The 12,557-nt window shown below is 51.1% G+C and overlaps 2 protein-coding genes across 2 annotated transcripts; both read left to right on the forward strand.

The window, feature by feature from the left end:
• Positions 1-468: 468 nt before the first annotated feature.
• TGME49_240630 (ULK kinase) lies at positions 469-4,918 on the forward strand. The gene is made up of 10 exons (XM_002366641.2): positions 469-667; positions 824-917; positions 1,032-1,533; positions 1,691-1,744; positions 1,915-1,994; positions 2,114-2,204; positions 2,450-2,583; positions 2,907-2,979; positions 3,115-3,252; positions 3,675-4,918. The coding sequence occupies exons 1-10, from the start codon at positions 649-651 to the stop codon at positions 3,990-3,992; spliced, it is 1,503 nt and encodes a 500-aa protein (XP_002366682.1). The 5' UTR covers positions 469-648; the 3' UTR covers positions 3,993-4,918.
• Positions 4,919-6,092: 1,174 nt separating this feature from the next.
• TGME49_240640 (casein kinase I) lies at positions 6,093-12,190 on the forward strand. Its single transcript, XM_018780609.1, has 7 exons — positions 6,093-7,551; positions 8,213-8,361; positions 8,742-9,001; positions 9,566-9,752; positions 10,177-10,389; positions 10,796-10,935; positions 11,592-12,190. The coding sequence occupies exons 2-7, from the start codon at positions 8,286-8,288 to the stop codon at positions 11,688-11,690; spliced, it is 975 nt and encodes a 324-aa protein (XP_018637608.1). The 5' UTR covers positions 6,093-7,551; positions 8,213-8,285; the 3' UTR covers positions 11,691-12,190.
• Positions 12,191-12,557: the final 367 nt, after the last annotated feature.

Genomic DNA, 12,557 nt, shown 5'->3' on the forward strand with positions numbered 1-12,557 from the left:
TATAATGAGTACTGCTGTTCGTGTGGCATCCTTTAAAGCACAATCTCTGGACAAGGAAAGCTCTTTGCCTTTAAAAAAACTATTCCCTTTTTAAGTCCTGTCGTATTAGTTTCCGGAGGCGGGCGGGCACTCGTGAAATTTCTCCTGTCTTGGCGGTAGAGTCGTCACACAAAAGCAACTAGCCGGTCTAAGACGACCACCGATCATCCTTGTGAACCTCAGTCTTCGGATTTCATGAAACGAATTTACAAACCTATCGGTAGAGGGACTAGCTGTTTTTAGATGGACGCGACCATAGGCATTGATCCGCGATCGATGCTAGTTACTTTCCCTCTTCACATGTGTCTGCGAACCCCCCAACCCCTTCCCCGCTTCCGGATGCCCGGGGCTGTCTTGCGACTGTCTTCCGCTTCAGTGGCATGCAACTTGTCATGTGGCTGGCCCCGTTGTCCTGCGTCGCACTTCCTTGTAACATTTCCTTTTAGGTTTCCTACTTTTTTGAAGTTCGTCTGTAGAGTTTCGTCTCCAAGGGACTGGGCAGCTCTACGCAGTGAAGGCCTCTCCTGGGTTCATAGGAGGGTTGACCTTGCCTCAACTAGTCAATCGGACTAACTTACCCTCACCTCTTCAGCGTTTTAAATAGGCAATATGGGCAACCAACAAGCAGGTAGGCCGCCACGACAAGCGAATCTCCAAATAACACGGAAAAAAATTTCATATTTGGTCTGTCCGAAGGATCAAATGCGACTGACACGCCAGTACTTGCAGACTCTGACAACTGACCGCCGCGCCGGTTGTTAGGGTCCGTCTGTGTTCCGTTCAGGCTGCTCGGGAGTCCGAGGCAGGGGATGGGACATGGAGCGAAGAGGCTTACGGGGCTTCGACGGAAAATACCGTCCTCTTCGTGTTTTGGGCAGGTAAGTTCTCAGCTTCGAGGTCCCGAACTTACACTGCCGGCTTCCGCGTGGGTTTGCTTCAGTCATGACCCCCGGTCAACGATTTTATGGTGTGTTTTTCTTGCGTGGTTTCAGCGGCCAGTTTTCAACGGTTTATGAATGCGTGAGGGTCGAAGACCCGAGCGAGCGCTACGCCATGAAAGTCATGTCCTGTTGGACTTGGGATTCTCGAACACTGCGTCGCATCGAGGAAGAGATCTCCATAATGCAAGAACTTGGCCAATCGCATAGCTGTTTGGTCCGTCTAGTTGACTCGTACAAGGAAAGAATCTGTTTGTCTCAAACATCCAGGAGCAGAGGCGAACCAAACTCTTTCCCGTTCGACAACTTGCCAACGTCATCTATGCCACGAGCAACCGGCGTTCCTGTGTCAGATACCCAACCACCACTGCCGTCATCCGGACCATCAACCACAGTCATTGAACAGAGTTTCCAGAGCACCGATGATAGTCGAATGCGATGCATTTGGCGCATTGCACTAGTGCTGGATTTCTGTGGAGGCGGGGACCTGGCAGATTATCTGAACCGGCATGGTGCTCTTGATGAGAACCAAGCCCGAAGCATCATCTTCAAAATCGTAAGACGTCACAAAGTTTCTCGTCCTCCATGTCTTGGACCAATTCCTCCAGCCAAGTTAGCGCTTATTAGATGGACCATGAGGACTATGTCCGGATGAACTCTACGATTATTTTGCAACGCCAATATATGGAATGATTTTGCGTTTGTCTCTGCAGTGCCACGGACTAGCATTTCTCCACGAACGGGGTATCATACACCGGGATATTAAAGTAAGTGTCTGTCAGTGTACATGTGCAGGAGCGTTCTTGTTTCAGATATTTTAACGATTTCGCTACTCTACAACAAATTTTGCAGCCATCTCTGAATGCCCTCGGCTGAAATTCAAGCGTCATCTTTACACCGCTCACTGTTCTGCGCACTCTTTCTCGTTGCGCTGCAGCCAGAAAATATCCTTATCGCAAAGGATGACGGAAATACCCTGGATATCAAAATTTCGGACTTTGGGTTGGCTAAGAAGATGTAAGTCGACTGTCTGTCGAATACGTGAGACCAGGATCCAGTACTGCACGCCTGCCCAGTACCCGCAGCCATTGTCATCCATGCGAAAAATTCTTTTTTCTTGTCTCAAAACTCTTCAGGTCAGGAAGGTTTCATCGGAGTCTCTCTCTTTGTGGCAGCGACTTCTACTTGCCCCCAGAAATGCTACAGCAGCGGCCATATGATACCCAGGTGCGCCTAGCAAAATTTCGGAGACAAGAGAGGGAGAGACACAAGACCACGAGTAAAACACAGGATCACTTAAAGTATAACCCCTGTATTTTTCAATCGACAACAAGTAAATTTTTTCGAGGCACTGCTTTCCAAAATCGATGTTATTTTCCCCATTATTCAGCTGTAGGACTGAATGATTGATTTCTGGCTTCTGGAGGTTTTGCTGGACAACATTCGAAACGCTATGTTCGATACCTGCTCAGGCTGACATGTGGAGCGTAGGTGTTCTAGGATTTGCAGTTTTGTTTGGCTGCTCCGCTTTCTGCTCTATGGAGCTGACCACGTTGTACCAGCAGATAATAGAACGGAGGCTAAGCATTCATCCCTCGTCACCAAAGTAGGTCGATTCATCTGACAATCGATGAAGCATTCGGACACACTTCTGTCGAGTTTCCGTGTGTATGCTCAACATAACCAACTGATCGTATGTGCCGTCAACAACGGAGACCATGGCTTCGGGAGTAGTTGTGTCACTGTCCAACATATACCTTCGTACTTCCCCTTGCTTTATTTAGTGCATTCATCTGAAGACTGTTTCTCTCCGACAGCAAAAAAGTGAAATCGGATTTAATGCGACGATTGCGCGTCTAATCCTCAGAGCGAACAATGGAGTCTCACGGCCATTCGGTTCATCCGCCCCCTGTTTGTTTGTTTCCTCAGGTCAACGGTGTCCGCAGGAGCCTGGAAATTTCTTCTGGACTTGCTTCAGGTTCAACCGTATAAGCGTCTTAACGTAAGTAGCCACGGCAGTTCGGTCTTCAGATGCCTCCAGTATCGTTTATAGTGGAGAACCAAAGAAAAACCAGTATGTACCACAAAAGAAACTGTCGAACTTGTTTCTATTTTTATGGGACGCCTTGTCTCGCAGGCGCATCAAGCGTTAAAACACAGGTGGTTAAGAGGGTCGTTGTCGGCAGAGGAGCTTTGTGGTCTTCCTGCTCTCTCGGTGGACGGGTTGCCGAACTCGAGTCTTCCGCATGGAGGAAACAAAGAAAGCATCGATGTGGTGAGCCTAGAGCAGAGACATTCCTGAGCACTGTGCCTTACACCGACAGTTTGAGGTGTGACATTTGTGCTCAGACAGGGCGTATTCCAGCCTTTAGGGTGGAACCTCATAGTGCGAGAGGAGTCGCATCACTACACTTCTAACTTGCAGACTTCCCGCCGAAGTGCAGTCACAGACACTAAGTTGAGATGTCACACTACTACGGATATACCTGTTAAGTACATATACTTTTAAAAGGGATTATAGCATGCCAGCATCTGTAACTACAAGACCGTGGGCCTTCAGTAGTAAAGATAATGAGGCTGAGTCACAGTGCTAATGTGGATCCCTGAAATAACAAAAAATGGAAGGCAGCATGTCTCTGCACAAAATGCCACTGTTTGAGTCAGATATCTGGTTTACTTGTTTCACTCTGCTTTCAGGATAAAGCTGTACCAATTCGCGACAATGCTCCACAGCAAATGCAGCCGACAACTCTTGATGTAAAAGTGACTGTTCCGTCTAAACTACAGTCGATGTCACTGGACAGCACTTACGAGTGTCACTCGATCAACAAATCGATGCTCACAACAAGCATCCGATCTCCAGGGCCCTCTTCGTTACGCTGCACAGACCAAGACCCGATGATGCCACGGCACACTTACGGCTTCCCTGGCTCTTCAAAAGAACCACTTGTAGATCTGGGCTTTCCTTTTGCCTGCACCGCCGAAGCCAAGAGGTTACCAGTATTAAGATGTTAAAGAATTCTTTGGAATGGCGTGGCAGGATAGCCGCGGCAGCCAGGACGCTGCTGCTGTTAAGTGTCTGATGCGTCGTTTCGCGGTCGGCAGACAAGACATTTGCAGCCGCCCAAGTGTTACGATAGAACAGTGAATTTCGTGAACTGACAAGCAAGGGAACCAGATTTCATTTGCATTCTTGAAATTATGAAGGAAGTATGTTCAAATCTTTGAACAGAAGACAATCCCACCCTGCGTAGTCGGTTCAAATCCGTAGTATGATTGATGCGTCCCTAGCGCAAGAGGTCGATAAGATGAAGACTGGCTCGTTCCCAGTTCACGTAGTTGTGCCACTTGTTAGTCATGAGTTGGAATCGCTGCCGCTATAGGTAAGTTCCACACGCGAGACATTTACGGTGACCCAGGATGATTTCCGGATTTCCCAATGTCAAGACCGACTTCGCTGATCGAACGATGACCGCCCCAACTAGCAGCTTTGTCGTGTTCCGCTTCTTTTCGCACATAGCTAATAGTGAGCGAGTGTAACCCACATCAAAGCTCCACACAACGTACTGGTGGTGGTATAATCACTGCACCCAACGACACGGTATGTATTTTATCGGCTATGCAGTGGACGTGAATGCGACACTTGTAATTCATTGTGCGTGTATTGCCACGTAAGAGACAAGATGTGGCTGGAGACCAGGGAGTTGTTTCGAGCACCCCCTGTACATCTGTGTACCGTGATTTTTCCATTTACCCTGTCCAGACGCAGAAGACCCCAGCGAACCTGTTCATCTGAATTCTAGGAACTTGAGGGGACCGGGCCAGACTAGACCTGCTCCAAACAGTTACATGAGTGGCAGTACTACCGCTGTGTCGAACATCGATCGCTAAAACTCTACACGTAAACCGCATTTCTTCTACCATAGTGATCACGGCTCCGCTGGAGCGTCACTGGAACGCTTACTCAGCTGGGTGGCCCGTCAGCGACTGACCTCCCACTCTGTCTGCTGTGAATCCTGTTTGCCGTCCTTCGTCAATCGGAACACGGTCTTCTACTTTCCCCGAGAGAATCTAATGACCCGGTTTTTACCTCACGTCTTAACGCTGCCCTCCATCCTTGCTTCTAGTATTCCGAAGCGATATGCTTCGCCTGCGGGCGCGGCATACTTTTCCCCGTGTGTGGTATCTTTCTCGCGTTGAAAACGTGACAGTTGGCATGTACCACAGCCACTCTCTCCCTGGGAAGTACGCCGCTGGCCACAGCAAAGCGTCTGACCTCGCCTTTCGATGGACAGCCAGTGTCTCGTACCTGACAGTCGACGACTGCAATTAGCCACAGCGGTTGAACGCTACCAAATATGGCTCTACTTTTGCGTGCGGAGACGGGCATCCTCATTCAGCTGTTTTGAAGCGGAAAGTCACAGTTTGGCGTGTCCCGATCCTCTCACCACAAAAGACGCTTTGTTGTGGATTCGCTGTGGGCCGAAATCTACACAGAACGGCGTGAAGGGGCGGTGCCTGGCAATCGGTTGCCGCTGGAAATTTGCTGTACCGTAGCAGAAAAGCAAATTAATGCAACAGAAAAGAAATACTGGTGCAGCTTGTCCAACCCTTCCTTCCGGGAAAGGAAGAAAATGTCTAAATGGATTGCAAAGAATAGCCTACGCCCGCTGCAGGGGAACAGCATCGCCGTTCCACCCCAGACACTAAGCAGAGAAGACCAATAAGCTGGGCGTCCCGCGGTCTCTGGAAGCGCGTGACAAAAGGTTTTCGTTCGCTGTTCGCTGGAGACGTCCGATTGGACACGTTGACTGCAGACTGTAGGCCGTTTGAACGTGAACTCCTTTGCAGCTCAGAAGAGAAGAACTGGACAATCCTGCGCACGACAAGGAAGCGCTGCGCCACCTGGTCCTTTACCTCACGTTCTTCTTCAAGCGAAGGCTTGGTGCAGGCATTGTTCCGAGATGCTTCTTCTCTGCTAGCAGCGCATTGGTAGAGTCGCGCGCAGGCAGGCGTCGGTGTTTCACACGACGGGGGTTGCCCCCGTCACGCTGCCGCGGTCCTCCTCCCGCTTTTTTGTGGTCGCCCGCAACAACGAAAACAACGTTGCGCTTGATAGAGGGGAACTTCCCTTTTTTGTAATTTGCTGGCTGTGTCGGCTATGCCTGGGCAGCGAGTAACTGCTGAGGAGCGAACCAGGCGTCGTGTTGTGGACCGCGAAAAAGAGATGCCCCCAAAAAATCGTCACTGATTTTCTGCTGTGTTGGATGGAGGAGGCGGAAGAGGTGTCTGCTGTTCGTCGTGCTGCAGCTGCTGCAGCTGCGGATTTCGGAACGACTTCGTTGCATTCTGAGCGATTCGGCGAGAAAATCATGCCGGCAGCGGGGATGGCTTTTTCTCGTCCACTATGCGAATTTCCTTTTTCTCGTACGTAACTCTCGTGAACGCTCCATCTCGTCGGCAAACACTTGGCAGGCGCGCCTTGCCCTACTCCATTCGGTCCTTCTCCTCAGTGAATGACACATATTTCCCCCAGTCTCTTTCCGGGGAATGCTGTCGTCAATGAGCTGGTGCTGTCACAAATCCAGTTCAGCGTCGAAATTCGCGCCGACATTCGCGGCGTGCCCTCGCGTTGGGGTTGTCCTGGTTCTGTTTCTCGAATGCAGACTGCCGAGATCGTTTTCCTTGAAGCAAGTGGCGCGCGCGTTTCTCGGGGTATCGAACCTCAGTTGCTTGGCTGCACACGCATCCTCGTTTTGCTTCATTCCCCGCCTTTTCTCTGTAGCTAACCAAAGGAACAAAGTCAGCGGTAGAAGCCGTTTCTTCTGTCCGCTTCCCACTCTTCCCGTTCGGCTGCCCCTGCAGAGCGCCCTTTCTATGCGTTGCCACCCGTCTGCAAGTATCGCGTCTTTCGTCTCATCAGTGATTTCCTTTGCGTGTCGCGTTCGGGACGCCCTTTTCTCTCCTCAACTAACTAGCAGACGTTTCTTCCGTCCCGCATGCGACAGCGAAGGGCACGTCCCCCCAGTTCTTCATCGCCCACCTGTTGTGCAACTTGTCGCCCGTCGTTCTTCACTTCTTCTCTCCCATCCTCTCGTGACTCTTCCTCTCGAGAACTCTTTCTGTCGAACTCTCAACCCCCACGGACTGCTGGTTTCGTGGCCGTCCCGCATGCACCTTGTGTCCCGCCGCCTTGGCGCAAACACCCGCTTTCTCTGCTGTCCGCCTCCCGGTGGACTTCTCTCCGTGTTTTTTCGTGCTGCCAAAAGTTTGTCTGCTTTGACGTTTCTCTGCTCACCCATTGCCCGCTCTTGATGAGGAACGCTCCACATTGACAGCGAACTCACAGCACGCACCCTCCGCGAGCGGACTTTCACGAGCGAGGCAAGAATCCATCGTCACCCCGCCTACACGTACACTACTGCACTTGGGTGCCCACGCGCGGCTTCTGGGAGACAGAGACGGTCCTCGTTTTCCGTGTCAGAACTTTGTCGAGGAAACGCTGCTGCTGGCAGCGGGGATTGTGACCCCCCTCGGCGAACGGGCGAAGCCGCCCTGTCGCGCGTCGCGACTCGTAGGTCTTTCAAGTTCCGTCGAATGCGAGAACCACAGCGGGATGGGACTGACGATTTCGACAGCTTCCAGGCACAGCCTCCGCGCTGCACACCATACACTGGGGGCTCACGCGGTTTCCAGAAGCGACGAGGATTATTTTCTGCATGGAAGCTATTGTAGTGACGCTCCTCGAGGCTGTGCGAGGGGTGCCTCGGCCTTGTCCAGTACCGTCTTTCGCCGTCGTCTTAGACGGAAACAGTGATGTTCCCTGCACGGTCTCCGCGTCAATATTCGAGATGGCGCTTTCTATTTTTACTGTAGACATCGCTTGTCCTTTTTGGATGTGCGCCTGTGTGTAGACACTCGCAAAGTGGTGATGTGTCGCGGACACCTCGGAGTCTCTCAAAGTATCGACTTTTTTTGATGCGTTTTGCCACGAACTGCCTACAGACCCATCCATGCTCGTAGCTGTGGGTTGTATTTGCGTTCTATGTTCTCTGCTGTGGACAGAGTATCTCCGCCGCTTTTTCTCACGGAGTCTCAGGGGACAGGCATGTAGTGTTTCTGAATCGGCAACGGTCTTTCTCGCACTGTTCGCGACTTGCTTGACGTGCCTCTTCCTCGACAGAGGCGATGGTGGCGATGACTCAACATGTCGAACTTGTGTGCGTGTGTGACAGAGCTGAGGCGACAGGCGGTCGGCGGCGTGACCTCTCTTTCTTTTTGCATTCGGCCCTGATTGCAGCACGAAGGATGGAGGTCAGGGTCGGAGGCAAGTACCGACTTGGTCGGAAGATCGGCAGCGGGTCATTCGGTGATATTTATATCGGTAGGTGTCTCTCAAGGTGGAAAGGTCTGTGCCTCAGAGCAGTTTCACGGTGGGCGTGGAAAGGTCTCTCGAGACCGACAGGAAACGTGTTGCTCTTTCGAAATACAGACCGGAAGACAGACATCACTCGCGAGAGTGGCAAACGGCAGGTCAATTGTCAAATGGAGGAACGGAGATCAGACTAACGAATCTGAAAAACGCAGTGACGGGTGTCTTCTGTGAAGCGACAGACCGCGTACATGGACGACTTTCATACAAGAGAACATGGATGTGGTGGATTGTGGATTCGCGAGTTCCCATTGTAAGCTGACTTCTTTTTGTGACGTTTCCTTTCTCGTACACTGGAGGCAAATGCTTGACTGCGATGTTTGCCATTGCAGGTGCAAACATTTTGACGGGGGATGAGGTGGCGATCAAGTTGGAGTCTATCAAGTCGAAGCACCCGCAGCTGCTCTATGAGTCGAAGCTGTACAAACTGCTGGCTGGCGGCATTGGGATTCCCATGGTCCACTGGTACGGCATCGAAGGAGACTACAATGTTATGGTTATCGACCTTCTCGGCCCTTCTCTGGAGGACCTTTTCAGTATCTGCAATCGCAAACTCTCTCTCAAGACGGTGTTGATGCTCGCAGACCAGATGGTGAGTGACCTCTGACGCACACGCTTTTTCTCACTGCCCCGCAAGTGTCAAGTTGAACAAACGTTCGAGACCCGGCAGCCTACTTGCCGCTGAACAGACGGTTCTACCAGACGTTTGAAACCCAGTTCACGCGCAGTACTTCTAACGGTGAACTGCCGCTCCTAATTGAGTCTGTGCACGCCCAGAAGGTAGCCGATGTGGAAGTACCGTGATCTGGCGAGACAACACGACTGTGGAGACGGTCGCATAACGGGGGTTCGACTGTTTTACCGGTTCCCGGAGAAAACGTGAAAGTGTAGACGGTGCAGCGCGCTGACGCTCCGGAGGTGCGTCTGAAGAAGTTTAGGTGTACGTACAGCTCGTCCCTGGAGGCGTAGAAGCGTATGACGACCCTGCAACTTTGTAGACATGCTGCGGTACACGCGGCTCCTGTTCCGGGAGAAGAAAGCCGCGTTATACTTCACGTTACTGGTGAACTGCAATCGACTTGTGCCGGGTTTATCGAGATTGCCCGCAGTTTGGAACTCGATTGTTTGGAGATTGTGTGCGCCTCTGCGTGTACAGCTCAACCGCATCGAGTTTGTCCATAGCAAGAACTTCATCCATCGCGATATCAAACCCGACAACTTCCTCATTGGCCGTGGAAAGAAGATGTCCGTCGTCTACATCATCGATTTCGGTTTGGCAAAGAAATATCGAGACCCAAAGACTCAGCAACATATCCCATACAGGGAAGGCAAGAACCTAACAGGTAAGCTTTCCTGCACACGGCGGACTTGGGCTCTGGTTGTTTCGTCTACTCTGGTGCCAGTGGCCGTCCGTTACGTCACAGGCGTGTATCTCTTGTCGGACGTGCTTTCCTTTTTACCGGAAGGTGGCTCCTTCCACACGACGAGTTCTTTAGGAAGGCACATTCGCTACTAGCGTGACCCCGAGTTGTCTTTTGTCCCTGATTCCAACACGTGAAATTTTTGATAACGCGTACTTCACATCCGAAAGCAGTCGAACGTACAAATCAGAGCGCGTTCATGCACAGATGGTCCGGGATCTAGAACTGTATAGCATTGAAGAGTAAACGGAGACACTGTCATCCCTGGGATACTGCTGTCTCCTTTTTCCTGCAACGTGCAAAGCACGTTACATCCCAGAGTTCTTTTTGTTTCTTTCTGGAACAGGCACAGCGCGTTACGCTTCCATCAACACCCACCTGGGGATCGAGCAGAGTCGGCGAGACGACCTAGAGGCGCTCGGTTACGTTCTCATGTACTTCAATAGAGGTTCTCTTCCGTGGCAGGGTCTGAAGGCGACGACGAAGAAGGACAAATACGACAAGATTATGGAGAAGAAAATGTCTACTCCCATCGAAATTTTGTGCAAACATTTCCCATGTAAGTGTTTTCGGTAGTTTTTGTCAAGCCATTCGGCGTCGATGTGTTCTCCATCGAGAGAATGCGATTTAGACTTGCTGCGCCACACTGCATTTTTGCACAAATGAGGAACTTCCTTATCTGCTCGGTTCAGGCTCCGTCGTGAGAAGACGCGCGGCAGAGAGAGAGGGAGAGCGGAGCACACACAGGATTTCTTTTGTGGAGACTTTTTCTGGGTGTACGTCTGTATGCGTATGTGCGTGTATGTGGAGTTCTGAGCTCGAGATGCAGCGGCCGTGAAGAGCGGTTGAAAGAAAGAGGTGATCGTGCTTTTTTCCGTTTCCCGTTGAACTGCACAGGTGATCGCCCACCCTTCAAGGAGGTATCTGCGCAGTTTTTGTCTGTCTTCTTTCACTTGTTTCTGCAGTCGAGTTCATCACCTACTTGAATTACTGCCGGTCCCTGCGCTTCGAGGATCGTCCTGACTACGCATACTTGCGACGCCTGTTCAAAGACTTGTTTTTTAGAGAGGGATATCAGTACGACTTCATCTTCGACTGGACTTTCGTAAGCACATCTGACCGGAAAAACACTCGAGCTGTGACGACGCATTCGTGGATCGTGGATCTGAGGTGGGGGGTTTAGCGTTTTGAATTTTGCGACCGTGGCTCCCTCCTTTCGTTCGTATAGACAGATATACAAATACAGTCGTATACAAACATGTATATATGTGTACATATATATATGTATTGATTTACGTTTGGATATCGATATATGTGTGTAGGTGTGTGGGAGATATCGTTTAGGGTGAAAGGAGTGTGGCCACGGCATTTCGTTTTCAGTGCGTATGTTTCAGGAATGTTTGTTTCTTCCTCAGAAGACTGAGCGAGTTTTGGGAAGGCGAGTTTCCTGTGAGAGTATCAAGCAGCCGATGTGTGTGTGATCCCCAAGGGAGTCGGAGTTGCAAAAGTGGACACCGATGGAAGTTCGACTCCAGTGTAAAGTCGGAGAGGACAGAACTGTATGCCATTCGAGGTCGGAGAGAGGTCGACTGTCTCCGCATGTTACGAACGCAACGATAGGTGTATGTACACCGCGTCAAGGTTCGACGCGCGTTTTCCCGTTTCCACGGCGGCTGTCGTGTTTGCGTGTGTGGAGGAAGTACACTTGCAAGGCACAGTTCATACGCAGTTAGGAGCGTGGTTCTCGGTTGTTTCTGTCAGATCAACACGGAGAAGGATCGCGCGAGTCGAAGAAGCCAGCAAGTTTATGTGGAAGACAACCGGCAAGTTGAGGAGAATCAGAACGAGTTGCCGATGTAGGGTGGTCGGTGTGCGGAGGCCGGCGGGGAGCGTGGAGTCCGCTGAGTCTGGAAGTCTGCAGACTGTGCTCTGGCACTCGACCCACTTGTTTGTGTTTCCCTCGACTCGCGCAGGTCGAGGAAAACAGAGACGAACAGGTTACCCAGGAGTGTTTTTGGTCAGGACGCGCGTCTCCCTCTGAGTTTCGCAAAGTTGCCCCTGGAAAAGCGAAGCCTTTGCGTGACAAATGCGCGAATGTTCTGCAGAAGCGTCCAGCTGTGTCCGGGGGGAAATGGCGGGGTCCTTCTGGGGTCGACCGCGGTGAATTTTGTGGCGTTTCTGTCGACTTGTTCCCATCGTTTCGAGCTCACAGAATTCGTTTGTTTCGACCGCGAGAAGCTCGCGCTCCTTGAAACAAACAGCCGTGACGCGTCGATGCGCCACGTAAAAACAGTGCACACCCGTCACGGTGGAAAATCTTGGAACGACGTTTGTCTTTGCAGAAACTGCTTGGTCAGAGAGAGTCTGGAAAACACTAGCCTCGGCAGACCTGCGCTGCCGAGCTGCTTGCTTTGATCCGAACACTCAAAGTACTTTCACACGCTACAGCACTATCTCCGAGTAGAAGAACGCGTAATCCTCGAAAGCGCAAAATCTTTCCTTTTCTAAGCATCCTACAAGCCGAAAAGAAATGCTCACGTGCCCCCTGTTGGTTTAACTTCCAGCAGGTTAACAGGAAAAACAATTAGCTTGCACCCCTGAGGACCTTTCTGAGAAGGCGTTTTCCCTCGCTTTGAAAACGCGTAGCATTAATCGAAAGAAGAGGCCTGGAACGTAACCGATGTCGGATAACTTGTTGGTCGGTATCTCACAACTGGAGTCACTTGC

This window comes from Toxoplasma gondii, chromosome VI (assembly GCF_000006565.2).
Source record: "Toxoplasma gondii ME49 chromosome VI, whole genome shotgun sequence".
Classification (NCBI taxonomy): domain Eukaryota; phylum Apicomplexa; class Conoidasida; order Eucoccidiorida; family Sarcocystidae; genus Toxoplasma; species Toxoplasma gondii.